The following is a 13,554-nucleotide window of genomic DNA, read 5'->3' as shown; positions in this document are numbered from 1 at the left end:
CATGTAATAGGCCCAAAGACACAAGGGACCCGCTGCGAAATTACTTGGGTAACCGGGACATTCCCGACTCCCCAACCGGACAGTGTGCAACTGTCCAGCGACAGGCGCACTAAACAGGCCATCTGAAGTGGAATTATGCTCTTTCTTGTCTCCCGCTGTGGTTCTCCGACAGCCTCTCTGATCCTAGCAGCTAAACATTCAACATTCCAGGTGCCAGTGTCGTAATACCTGCAACATTGTGGATTTTTCTGTTTTGCTGCCTCGTGTTTTCTCGCAATAATAATAAAATAAATAACTACAAATAAGTAAGCCGTTCTTAAAGGAGTTCCTCGGATTTCCTCACTTTAGCACATTTTAATAAAAGATGAATAAGGATTGTTTTAAAACGAATGGCAAATTCCTATCATTGTTTTCAAAACAGTCTTTTATTAATGTAAAAAACGATCACAAATATGCTGTATTAGTCGGATATTAAGAAAATGGCTTTCCAGAAATGTTTGATCATACAATAAATACACGGACACACATACAGCAGCCTTTAAAAGGTATTGGCAAATGCCACATTTAAAGAGGAATTTCAGATGTTACAGCTAGAGATTACATCTATAGTTTTATTCTCCACCGCCAATCACACATCTTAACTCAGAAAAAAAGAATTATAGCCGCTTTGCATTCTTTGCTGAGCTTACATATGTTTCTTCATTCGTAGTTCATGTGTTTGCGTGCTTGTGTTCCGTGTGCAGCGCAAGGTAAGTGTGTTGAAGTATGTGTGTGCGTGTGTGTACACGAACACGAGTGAAATTGCAGGAATTGTTTTCATGCACGTGTAGAAGACTTGTCATGAGCTGGCTCTTTCACCTGCACAACATCAGCTGCGGGTGAGGGTTTTTTCACGAAGAGTAAGACCCACTGTTGGTGAGAGGAACATTCTCCTTGGTTTCACCACTGCTATATAAGCACAAAGTGATGCTTGCCAGTGTGAGATGAAAGGTTTAGATTCCGTTTTTTCACCTTAGTTGATCGTTCTGGAGATTGTTGAAACATACTCAACCACTACCCATTTCACCAGTTCTACAAATTCTGCCGGCTACAACAAGGTAGACTCTACGGCACCTCCGACTGTGACTTTGCTCAATGGCTAGGAGTATGTCTCTTTGTCTGTCTTGGGCCCCATTGAACCCTATTACTGATCGGGCCCCATCTCTTCTGAAAGACACTTCAATTAATTTGCTACATTTACTGTGAAGTAGACTGCTCTCATGCTGATCAGTGGCTTCACCACCAAATGTTTTACTTCATCACCCTTTGAAGACTAACCGAAGTTGAAATATGAGTTCCTCTATAGTACTCATAACCACAGGTGTTTTCGTGTCTCTGTCATATCACCACCCTCTGTCAGATCACAGAATCTACATTATAAATCCCAGTTAGTATGTGGACTACTGAAACCTACAGCCCAGTCGGGTGTAATACAAGCACCGTGTCTTTAATTGGAGACATCTGGTCTTGATTATGATTACCAGGAAAGATTCAACCTTGTCCTAACTAGTATTGGTTAAGAAGGATTTTGGAGAAACGTCTGTGAATATGAAGATCAGACTTAAGGATCTCCAGCAACCGGACATGAAACTTCGGTCACTTTGTCCACTGTGAGAGCCGTACCATTTGATCTGCAGTTGGCCTATCCCTAAGTCTAAGAAAAGAACTCAACACAGAACAATCAACAACATTTTCTAATTTCTCTACAGTTTCAATAATGCCATCAACTGCTTCCCTTGAGAGAACCGTGGCTGCATTGGACTTAAACTTCTTCACTAGATCCTCCTGGCTGAGAGGCTTTCTCCAATGACCATAGAAGGTGTCACAGCGCTCTGTGATTATACGTCCATTCTGCAGTGTGACACTCATTTCACAGTAAAGTTTCTCAAAGTTTGGCTTATTGTCTTTGGGGTGCTCCACCTGCATCTTCTGTAGTAGCTGTTTCAGCTGTGGTCTGTGAATGTTGTTATCACTGAACGATTGCACAGACATGTGCCCATCCAGCAGGGCTGAACATGCATTGAACTGGAATGAATGTCGGGCTTCATGCTCAGAATTCGGGAATGGTCGGTTGACATACCTGGCATCTGGCACCTTCAGAACAATCTTGTGGATGCTATCAATAGGGAGCACTTCGTCAGTTTCTACGATGTGCTTCCTGACAGAGCATGCTGCATCCGCCGCCCAGTGCATCCCGAGGTGAGCGGGAAATCTTTTGATAGCTACATCTTGTTCGCCCAGCAGCCATGTATAGAAGTTCAGAGAAGGCAGCATCTGTGGAGCATAATCTGCATAAAAGGCCCCAAATCCAGACTCCAGATCTAATATCTGCTTGTTTCCTTCCAGGCCTAAGTATGCTAAGCAGGCTGCTTCCAGCCCGTTCTTGGCTGCGTTGCCGATGTGCAGAGGCTTCGTCTGGGTAGCTGCATTAGCCATTGGAGCTCCTGAATATGAAGCAGCAATTGCCAAAGCTTCTCGGCATCGAGTCTGTTCAAGTCCCATAAACTTTGCAGCTGCTGCTGCACTTCCTAATGTACCAACCACTGCTGGAGGATGAAACCTGGTTAAAAAAAACAAAAGAGTGAATATAGAATGCATCAAGTAGACATGAAAAAAAAGCAAGACTCAGAATATTATTTATGGCTGTGACTCACACTTAAGAATTTGAAATAATACCAGTTTACAAGAGTGATTAGAGATATTACAAATCTGGTATCCATGTATGCAGAAGGCACTCTTGAGGGCATCAGTGTACTTCTGTAGTAAAAAGTCCCCCTTTTGCAGTGGCTACCCCCCCCCCCATACACTTGTAACCTGATATCTGAAGCCAACTTGACTGAGTGTGTGCTGGGATACTGCTAACTAGGCCCCAGCACTTGTGTTCTTTCCCTAAACTGTACCATTGCTTCCACAATTGGCACACCCCTGGCACACAGTTAAGTCCCTTGTAAAAGATACCAGTAGTATCAGGGGACCTGTGACCAGGGAAGGTCCCTAAGGGCTGCAGCATGTATTATGGTACCCTAAGGGACCCCTTACCAAACACATGTACACTGCCATTGCAGCTTGTGTGTTCTGGTGGGGAGAAAAAGGTACAGTCGACATGGCATCCCTCTCTGGGTGCCAGGCCCACAAGCCACTGCCTGTGGCATAGGTAAGTCACCCCTCTAGCAGGCCTTACAACCCTAAGGCAGGGTGCACTATAATACAGATGAGGGCATAGCTGCATGAGCAATATGCCCCTATAGTGTCTAAGTCCATTCTTAGCCATTGTAAGTGCAGTGTGGCCATATTGAGTACATGGGCTAGGAGTTTGTCATTTCAAACTCCACATCACCATAATGGCTTCACTGAAGACTGGGAAGTTTGGTCTCAAACTTATCAGCTCAATAAACCCACACTGATGCCAGTGTTGGATTTCTTGACAAATGCACACAGAGAACATCTTAGAGATGCCCCCTGCATTTTACTCACCTATCTAGTGTGTGGCTGACCAGTCTGTGCCAGCCTGCCAATAACAGACAGGTTTCCGACCCCATGGGGTGAGAGCCTTTGTGCTCTCAGGGGTCAGGAACAAAGCCTGCTCTGGGTGAAGGTGCTTCACACCTCCCCCCTGCAGGAACGGCAACACTTAGCAGTGAGCATCAAAGTCTCCTGACTCCTGTTACGCTGCTCCAGGCAAATCCAACTAGTGGAGATGCTTATCCCCTGGACCAAGCCCCACATTTGGCGGCAGGGCCGGCGGGGAAATTAGGGAAAACAAGGAGAAGTGACCACTTTTTCAGGGACTACCTCAAGGGTGTACAGAGCTGAAGTGACCCCCCCTCCTTGCAGAATCCTCCATCTTGCTTTAGAGAAGAGTAACCAATAGGTATAGGGATGTGCCCCCTTCCCCAAAGAGAGTGGGCACAGGAAGGGTGTAGCCACCCTCAGGGACAGTAGTCATTGGCTACTGCCCTCTGACCCCTGTAACAGCCCTAAATCTAGAATTCAGGAACACCCCTGCACCTTGCTCTTCAGATTCCTGGTGAAGAAGAAGAAGGACTGAAGAGCTGACCCCATCCATGAAGACTCCAGATGGCAAGTGACTTGGCCCCAGCCTACTGGCCTGCCAGCAGCTTCAAGACTCCTGCTACAAAAAGGCGATGCATCCTGCAGGACCAGAGACCTCTATAAACCCCCAAAGGACTGCCTGCCCAGCAGAGGACCAAGAACTCCAGAGGACAGCAACCCTGTCCACAAGAAACCTTGCAAAAGGACTCCAGAGCCTCCCCGGATCCTGGAGTCCTACCCACTCTGCGCCTGACGCCCACAGCCTGTGACCAGGTGGTCCACCAGCCCAGAGAAGGTCCCCAGGCAATTCTGACCTTTAGTCCACCCTGGGTTGACCCCTTCTGGCCAACACGACAACACCTGTAGCCTAAATCCGGACAACCCCCCTGACCATGACCAAATCTGACAAAGCTTCCTGACGCCCAAAGGTACCCCTGCATCCACAGCCACCTGCCCTTGGGAATCTGACCGACAGTCCAGCAACATCGAGCGGGCTCCTCTCCTACCTGTCCAGCCTTTGGTTTTCTGCAATCGACTCCCTGGACCTAGCCTGCAGCATCTTTGTGACCCCCGGGGTTCCTCCATTGAAAAGTATTAGGCGCCCATCGCTGTGTTTGCACCCTGCACCCGCTTGCCCCTGTGCCGCTGAGGGTGTGTGTTTGGTGCTAACCTGTGGACGCCCCTGTGCTCATCTAAACCCCCCAGGTTTGTGCCCTGAAGTCATGCGTACTTACCTGCAACCTGTTTCTTTCCAATTGCCCCCAATCTCCAAAGGAGTCCATTAAAAACCCAACACCAACTTCGACCTCTGCACCCAGCTGGCCCTGTGCTGGTGGTGGCGCGCTTTTGGGTTCAACCTGAACTTTGACCTGTGGGCATCCTTAACCTTGAAGACTGGGATTGTAAGTCGAGCACTTACCTGTAAACTGTGGTAACATTTTCCTCCCCTAAGATTGCATTGCTTTCTATGAAAAATGGCACTATCTACTTTTGAAATTAAAAAGTGTTACTTACTTGTAAACTGTTTTATCTGCAAACCCTAAACAAAGTACATTTGATATATAAGATTGAAACAAACTTACAATTGTACTTACCTAGAGCAAAGATCCTTTTGGTTCTAGAAATAAGATAACAAAGTATATGTTTGATATATAAAAACATTGGCCTGGAGTTAGTCATTGAGTGTGTGCCTCATTTCTTGACTGTGTGTGTACAACAAATGCTTTGCACAACCCTCTGATAAGCCTAGCTGCTCAACCACACTACCACAAAAGAGAGCATTAGTATTATCTACTTTAGCCTGTGTTAAGCCTCTAGGTATCCACTGGACTCTGCGCCCACTATACATTACTTTGGCATAGTGTATACAGAGCCAGCTTCCTACAACTGCTACTAAAGAAACTGACCATGTTTGGAGAGGTATCTGGACTGTGCATAAAATGGAACAGGTTCGGGCTATTCCTGTCTGTGGGTTTAAGAAACAAGGATGGCAATGACTATCCTAATGTAGAACTACAGTGGGTAACTACAAATTTTCGATATCGAGATATCTAGATGACACAGTACAAGATAATTCACTAAATGCTCGACATGACCAGGATCATAGAGCTTGGTTGCATTTTGGAACTCACTGCCCTTGTCTGTAATGGAGATAATCTCCTTACCTAAATGATATTCCTAGCAAGATGTCTATATGTGTTGTAGATCTTGACGACCCCTTTGATTAGCAAAATGTTTAAAGAATTAGACCAACTGTTGTTCTCACTGGTTTGGGCAGGTAAGAGGAGCTGAAGAAAAAAAGACCTGTTGTAATTACCAAAGGAACAGGGAGGACTGAGATTATCATATAAATAAAATTACATCACGAATACAACACACAGTGAAATGGCTAGAGAAAGAGAATAACTGGAAACGAAGCAGTTAAAAGGCACACATAGTCAAGAAGCGCTACTAGAACTTATAATGATCAGCAAAAAGGTCTTGGTTATTTAGTCATATATTATGTGACAAGTGGGGCAGGTCTGGGAGAGAATGGTTAAAGGTATACTGAGAGCACCCCTATTTGTGATGGATATGAGATTGTGGAGTATCACAATCTTCGAAAAATCACGCTCAACTCCTTTTTATGTACAGAAACAAAATTTCAAAGCAAGATTTTGTTTCTGAAAATTAAAATAGCCATGACCTCTTCTCCATGGGAGTTTTCTCTCATGGCCTGACGGTCCTTTTACACTTTTCACTGCCCTCTTACAGCCAGGCTTTACCTAGCAGTGATGACAGTGATAACTTGACGTTTGCCCACTGTAAATAGGATGGGTGAACATATGGCCAAACCCCCCAAATGCCCTTTCTCCGTCGGGCTGTCGGAAATGTATGTAGATGGCAGAGATGGAGTAGCCTTCGCCGTCTACATACTGAAGTTCCGCCCAACAGTACATACTGCGGGTGGGACTTCACTTTGGCAGAGAGGGTATTCCGTTGCTTTTGAGATTTGCATTTAGGTCAGCATTAAAATGTCACATTTATTCTGTCCAATATCTGTTCTTGAAAGGTTGTTTACACCAGGCTTACCGTTTGGGAATGTCGCTTGCTTCATTAGAAAAACGCATAAGTCGGCCCTGTACTTCGATGCCCACGTTGAAGGCTAAAAGCAGGTCTAGTCCAGAGTAGTTCTGCTTGGGGGGCATGGCTTCTGCTATGGCAATCAAAGTGGGGAGAACAGCCCCCGATGGGTGTGTGGCTGGGTGCCATGTATCATCAAAATCCATGGAGTGAATCTAAAAGCAAGCACGTAAATGAATACATTTATTGATAAAGCACTGTGCACATATTTAACCACAGTAAGAAGATCTGGCATTGAAGTTCAACACAAAATGAATATAACTGTTTGAAGAATCAGGACTACTTAGAGAGCCCAAGCTTCAACAGTACAATTCTGTCTCTCCTCTGCATCCTTTTAAATGCAAGCAGATAAAAGAGTTCAGCGGATAGGTTCTGTTTCAAAAGGGTTCGCGCCCAGAAAGAAAAGGGCACATTGATATTGTAGTATTTCACCTACGCTCAAAATAATGAAAGAAGGTAACAGGTTCTGCCTCAGTCTTTTAAAATATGGCGCAAAATATGTTAGTTATCTTCCATATTACATAGGCAAAAACAAATATTGCCAAATTGACTGGATCCGTTTTGCCCTATTGCAGGTTTGTATGGTCTTAAGCTCTGTGCTTTTTCATCAAGTTATTTTAGCTCCTAACTGCTATATTTTAGTAACTGAACATGTTTTTGAGTTTGCACTAGCTTACTTCCTTTATAAACAGGTTTTGGCAAAACCAATAGGCCATGCCTTGACAAACTGATCTAACTGGCATCAGAGATGCAGGCTAGATACATATCTGGAATTGAAAGGTAAGAAACAGATAAAAAGCACACTTTCAACCTGTTTTGTCGCTGCCGAGTAAGGAGCTATTTTATAGAGGATGAGAACAATGCGCACAGGATGTGTGCAGTCACATAAAGTGAAAGGAGCCAATGGCTAAAGTAGGCTGACCCATCACCCCTATGTTGTTTGCTGTGGTGTGGGAAAGCCAAATGTAAACAACAATAAAAACAGACCTAAGAAAGTCCACTGCACAAAATCCCTCTAGGCACGTACATTAGGTATTATTTGTTTATACAAACAATATCCTGCGAGACAGATAACTCTTTTTCAAAGGGCAGACATACCAATAGAATATGGTTCATAATGTTTGCCTGATTGATCTTCTGTTTCAGTGATGAGAGCCAGCCCTATGCAGATAGTCGCACCCAGTATGAGCTCTTACTTGCATGGTCCTTGCCATATGCTTCTGTCTCTCGCCATATAGCACACTGAAGAGGCCTGACCCTCAACTAACAAGATTCAAGAGTCAGGGAAGTGGAAAGGGTTATGGAAGATAGGGTAGAGTGTTGTAGAGTGTTGGTAAGCAAGGACTATTAGAAATTAAACTAAGCAGATATCCTAAGGTGGGACACATTTATGCGGACGGGAAGCAGACCCGACTGGAGAAATGGTGGAGCAGGCTGGAAACAGGTGTTAAGAAGATTGCAATATGAGAAATGGTGTAAGAGATCGTACAAACTCGAAGGGTTTGTAAGAACATGCTGAAAGGACCAGAAGGTGAATTAAAAGCAAATCAGATCAGGCATGTTTGGTGGCAGAGACATACCCCGAGGCCCACATTTATGGGCTTTGTGGTACAGGGCAGTGCAGCAAGTCACCTTGCTGAGCTGACCTGCATCACAGTGAAAGGGCTCGAATGCAGCTTATTTAAGCAATTCAGCACATTCCTGCTCTTTCTCCCTGTGTTAGTGCTGTTTTTAGCAGTCTAGCACCAATGCAGGCACACTGGCACCATGGTGCAAATGTGTCTGAATTGCATGCAAGATTGTTTTTCTGCAGGAAGGGGCACCACCCTGCACAAAAACAATCAAAAGAGCCATAATTCCTCATTCTGCAGCAAACAAAGACAGAGGAACTAACAAAGAGAAATATATATTTCTCCTCATTGTACCTCCCTGGGGAGGCATAAGGGTTTGGCACATCCCTAGGTTTTCATGGTCTTGTAAATCTGGGGATGCGTAAAAATCCATGGATGTTGCATGAGAAAAGACCCACCGCAACACCCATGGAACACCTCCCTAGTGCAGAGTAAGGCAACACAGTGATTTGCACTGCCTTGCCTTGCTCCATATTTATGAGGCCATTCAAAGCCACGCAAAAAGGCTTTGCATGACTTCATAATTATGATTTAGTGCTTTGCTCTGCCATTGCATCACAAAAAGTGACAACACCGGCGCAAGGCCGTCTTAAATATGGGCTCCAATGTTTGGGTTGAGGAAGATTTTGAGGTAGAGTTTTTAAAGTTTAAAGTATGTCTGTTTCACTTAAGAAAGAAACATATAACTTTTCCTAAAAACACAGACATTCATATTAGTGTGCTTGGTGTATATCTATTGTGTTGCTTCTTTGTTTTTTCGGCCACTCAACTAAATAGCACACTAAATTTGCCTTCGCCGATTTGGCTCTTTTAGGGAGGCAGAATTGTACTCAAGAAAGGTGCCAGTCTCTGAATAACCGGAAGGCATTCTTCAATACAATATTATGTTATTTTCCTTGAAATTGTTTTTTTTATATCTTTTAGAATCTTTCACTCTTTCCATGGTTGATTGGCGTTGTAGTGCTTCGTAGGCCCACACAAATAAACAGAGAAAGGAATAAAAGCCGTAATATTTCCCTTAATAATAATTTGCTGAATACTTTAACACAAGAGATCTGTAAAGGTTCTTACGGCAACTCCGTTGGTGAAGGAAGCGTAGAGAGGAGGCAGTCTGAGGTTTGATTGGCCCCAGACGGTGCTGGATCTGTCGGAGCTGTAGATCTGGAAAACAACAAATGAAATGCTGAAGCCAGAGAAGTGCATCAGTGAGGCAGGTAACAACAGATAATAGTCAACTACTTCTGAAACAAGCAATGAGGAGCTGTATTTGCAGTTATATAGGGCTGCAGGACCATTTTTTGTGACAGTTGTCTGATTTAAGTAGCAGGAAAAGGCAAATGATGCCCCATATTATGTAGTTATAGGCAAATTATGCAGCACATTCTGTGACAATATTGTGTAGATTATATTATATTAGAGTACACAAGGTTACCAATATAAAAATGATCCTATTTCTTCAGAAAACAAAGAGATTATCTAAGAAAGACTGCGCACTAGACTGGAAACAACTCTTGGAATCAAGGAGCAGCCTTGTAGAACAATATTGTATGTTGCATGTTTCCTCTAGAGGTGGTTCACTAGTTACAGTTTAAGATTCAAGACATCAGAGCTTATAAAGAAAGGCAAAATATTTAGGTTTCTTCTAAATCATGTGTCCTTTTTATGTAACTGATGTTTTATGATCTGTCTAATGTAAAAATGAATTCCCTTACCCTGTGAACGAAATACCACGACAAGGAATCACTGTTTCCACCCAGTCAAAATATATTTTGTTTCATTTTGTAGACAAACCTCTTCCCTCGTGTATTAATTGAGCCATTATGAGTTCGCTCGCTGGTAAAGTTCCCTTTTCTTAATTAAATACAGCAATCAATTTGTGAAAGGTGGCCATTTAGCTTTAATAAAGTGTCGGGAGCTACATTGAATTCTCTGGGCAGCATTATAATTAACATTTGATGCGAAGGACCTGTACAAATATATTTTAAAAACACTCCAAATTATTCTACCAATATTGGATTATATGGCAAGTGTAGCAACTGTGTGAAAACACTACAGTGATGGAATATAATGTCTTTCCAGGGGTTTTGGCTAGCAATTCGCCCTTCCAAGAAAAATCATAATTCATATTCATAATGTGTGAGACATTAATCATGTCAACAGTCAGAGTTATGAGTTATGAGACTCAAACTCAATCGCAAAACAATATTTCACAGCCTACAAGAAATCACTGGGCCATTCTTTACTCACCGGAAATTTGGCGAGAACTTCTCTCATGTTAATGCTGATATGCTGATAAAATGAGTAGATACTGGCCAGTCAAGGCATAATTTAATCACTTGCAAACACAATCGTATCAATTTTATTCCTCATCAATAAGTAAACGGAGGATTTGTGGTATCAATGCTGACTCAAAAATAAAGGTTTGTCTGAGCAGCACTGGAAGTGATGTCCACCATGCAGAGCTCAGTAATGAATAAATATTTAACTTATTTTTAGCGGATAGATATATTTATTTTGATTTTGAACATAGAACACATGCTCCATTAAACAGAAGATGCAATAGATAGTCTTTAAAAAACTCTCTCCTATATCCCGACATTCGAATGGACAATTTAAGAGAAAGAAAAGAAACATACTTTCACAATATACCCTGATTACCAGGGATGCAAAATTCTTACCTTGCTATACTGCAAGACCTTTTGGAAGACCTCGGTGCCGGTACCCAGCAGCCCAACTCCCAAGGTGTCTAGGATCATGCGTTTGCTCCTCTGAAGCACCGGCTCAGTCAGGTGGCCAATTGTCAAGCCATGAACCACGCTAGCCATACTTTCTGTCACAGTCTAGGGGCAAGCAACGTTTGACTCAATCAATTGAAACAGAATCAACAAACACCACCCACTTCCGTTGCTCTTCACACTTTTCTGTTTATGCCAAACCCCAACACTTTTGTGTTTTATATCTCAAGTAGATTTTGCCGATTTTGCCCATTCTTCTTTCCTGGCCATGTCACGGGCAACCAAAAATGCCTATAAGGCTACACTAATGGTATAGTGTGAGCAATCTAAATGCCTATAACATGATATAACATAGAGCTCCATTGTATAAACATTGTTCTGCCTTAGTCTCCAGAAATAATGTAGACTGCGCAGAGTCACATACCAGGGTGATGGGAAAGCAGGACTGCAACTCAAGGCTCTAAATTCTGGCATTCACTGATGATAGTACTATTATTTACAACATATCACAAAGCGATTCAAATCTTGCTATTTTAATAATAGTTTTTATTATTATACGGCTCAAAGTAATATTTTATCACCCTGAGAAAGGTAAAAGGTGGACTCACCTTGATATTTAAACATGTGACCTCCAGACAGACAAGGAAGAAAACATCTCTTCATGTGTGAGGGGAAAGCTACACTTCGGCTGCACAGGATGGACTTGTGTTGTATATGAGGGAAGGTTGCACTACTGCTGTCCGTGTTGTATCTTTGCTGTGGTTGTGTGTTTGTTTTGGGAAAGGTCACCCCTGCTTTGTGCGAGGAAATCTCATACTGTTGCTGTCCATGCAGTACCATATCTTTATGTGTGTGTATAGCGAGTGTGGGAGGTTACAGTACCACTTTCTATGTTGTACATTTGTTCTGCGCACTGCCTGCTACGTATGTGGTTCACTTACATGCATGCTAGGAAGAGTTTGATACTGATGTCTATGCAGGGGCGGCTCTTCCATTAGGGCATAAGAGCGTCGCCCCGACCAGCAGAGCTGCTGCAAACCTTTGAAAGAGAAGGATAATAACTTTGTTTCTTATCCTTTTCTTTTAAAGGGGTGGTGCCACGGTGTGACGAGCAGCGAAGGGGCACTCCCCCTCAGACAGCATGTATGTTTGGCCGGCCGATTCGGGCCGGCCAAACATACATGCACAGTAAACTGTCCCCAGCTCGGCAACTGTACTGGGAGCTTGAGTCTGCAGCAAGACGGGAAAGGAGCGGCGCGGGCATAGTGAGGAACGAGATTAAGGGCCAGATGTAGCAAAGGGTTTTTCCCATTCTGTGTCAATGGGAAAATGTGTTCGTACATATGGCCCTAAGTGCTTTATTTTTTTATGTATTTTAATGTTTATTCTCCCCCGCGCATCGCCCTGCCCCACCCCTTCCAATCCCCGCGAACAGCTCCTGTGTCCATGCTGCACCTGTTCTGTGTGTGTGGGAAAGGTTGTGCACCAAGTACACTTGCTGAATCTGTTCTGTCTGTGAGGGAAGCATGCACTGATGCTGCTGTGCTGTACCTAATATGTGTGTGAAGGGATCTTGGTCTGCAGCTGCTGTTTAGTGTGCAATACTGAATATTGAAAAATCGTTTTCTATGTGGTCACAGAACATATATTTTAAAACATCAGGGACAGGATGGGACATGGAGAAGACCTGCTCTCACCATGTTCTTGTAAAAGTTAGGAGGTGTGAATATCTCGTCTTCTCACTTAAAATGTGTAAACTCAGACAGGTGGCACTCTCAAACCTCCATTTGGTACATTTATATAAAAATGCTGCTATTTACTGATTAGGTACCAGGGGCCAGACTTATCAAAGGCTTTGTGTCACCCCTCCACTACCCAAGGGACACAGGGTGGCGTAAAACCTACAATGAGATTTACCAAGCCAATCATGGCTACCTTGCAGGGCCCTGCATAACTTGGTAAATCTGCAGCAACACAAGGCTGTGCAGGTCGCTGCCTTGTATTACTCTGCTCCAGGGAGGAGTTCCATGGGTGTGATATGGATGTTCCCATGCGTCCATACATGGATTTTGGGGCGTTCCCTTTTTCACCATGGGTGGTAGACCAAGGAATACCTCAATATATTATGCCTTCTCAGGGGAGGCATAACAATAACAAATATCTTTATTTCTTCCTGTTTTTATCTCTTGCTACAAGTGCTACATTCTGCAGTGCACATAGAAAGAGGAAAAAGCTTCAAAGTATTGTTTTTGTGCAAAAAGGTGTCCCTTCCTGCACAAAAAGAATCCAGCCTACAATGCTGGCATCCCTGCATCATGGTGCAAGGGTGCCTGTGTTGGCGCTAGGCAGCCGAAAGTGCGCCAGTGCAAGAAGAGAGTAGGAATGTGACAAATCTTAACCCATTCTCTGCAATGGACTTAACGGTTACGTTCTTGGCTGCAGAGCTGAGGCGCCAAGGATGTAATCGTTACGTC

General features: G+C 43.6%; 1 protein-coding gene across 1 annotated transcript in view; it reads right to left on the bottom strand.

The window, feature by feature from the left end:
- Window positions 1-406: 406 nt before the first annotated feature.
- ACOD1 (aconitate decarboxylase 1) overlaps window positions 407-13,554 on the bottom strand; it is a 31,157-nt gene continuing 18,009 nt past the window's right edge. Inside the window, exons 2-5 of the mRNA XM_069205258.1 lie at window positions 11,024-11,185; window positions 9,417-9,506; window positions 6,664-6,869; window positions 407-2,599 (exon numbers count right to left, since the gene is read on the bottom strand). Of these exons, the coding sequence (XP_069061359.1) occupies window positions 1,636-2,599; window positions 6,664-6,869; window positions 9,417-9,506; window positions 11,024-11,185 (1,422 nt within the window). The 3' untranslated portion in view covers window positions 407-1,635. The remainder of the gene's footprint in view (window positions 2,600-6,663; window positions 6,870-9,416; window positions 9,507-11,023; window positions 11,186-13,554) is intronic.

This window comes from Pleurodeles waltl, chromosome 8 (genome assembly GCF_031143425.1).
Source record: "Pleurodeles waltl isolate 20211129_DDA chromosome 8, aPleWal1.hap1.20221129, whole genome shotgun sequence".
NCBI lineage: Eukaryota > Metazoa > Chordata > Amphibia > Caudata > Salamandridae > Pleurodeles > Pleurodeles waltl.
Note: the sequence above shows the minus strand (reverse complement) of the source record. Positions and strands in the feature narration are given on the sequence as shown.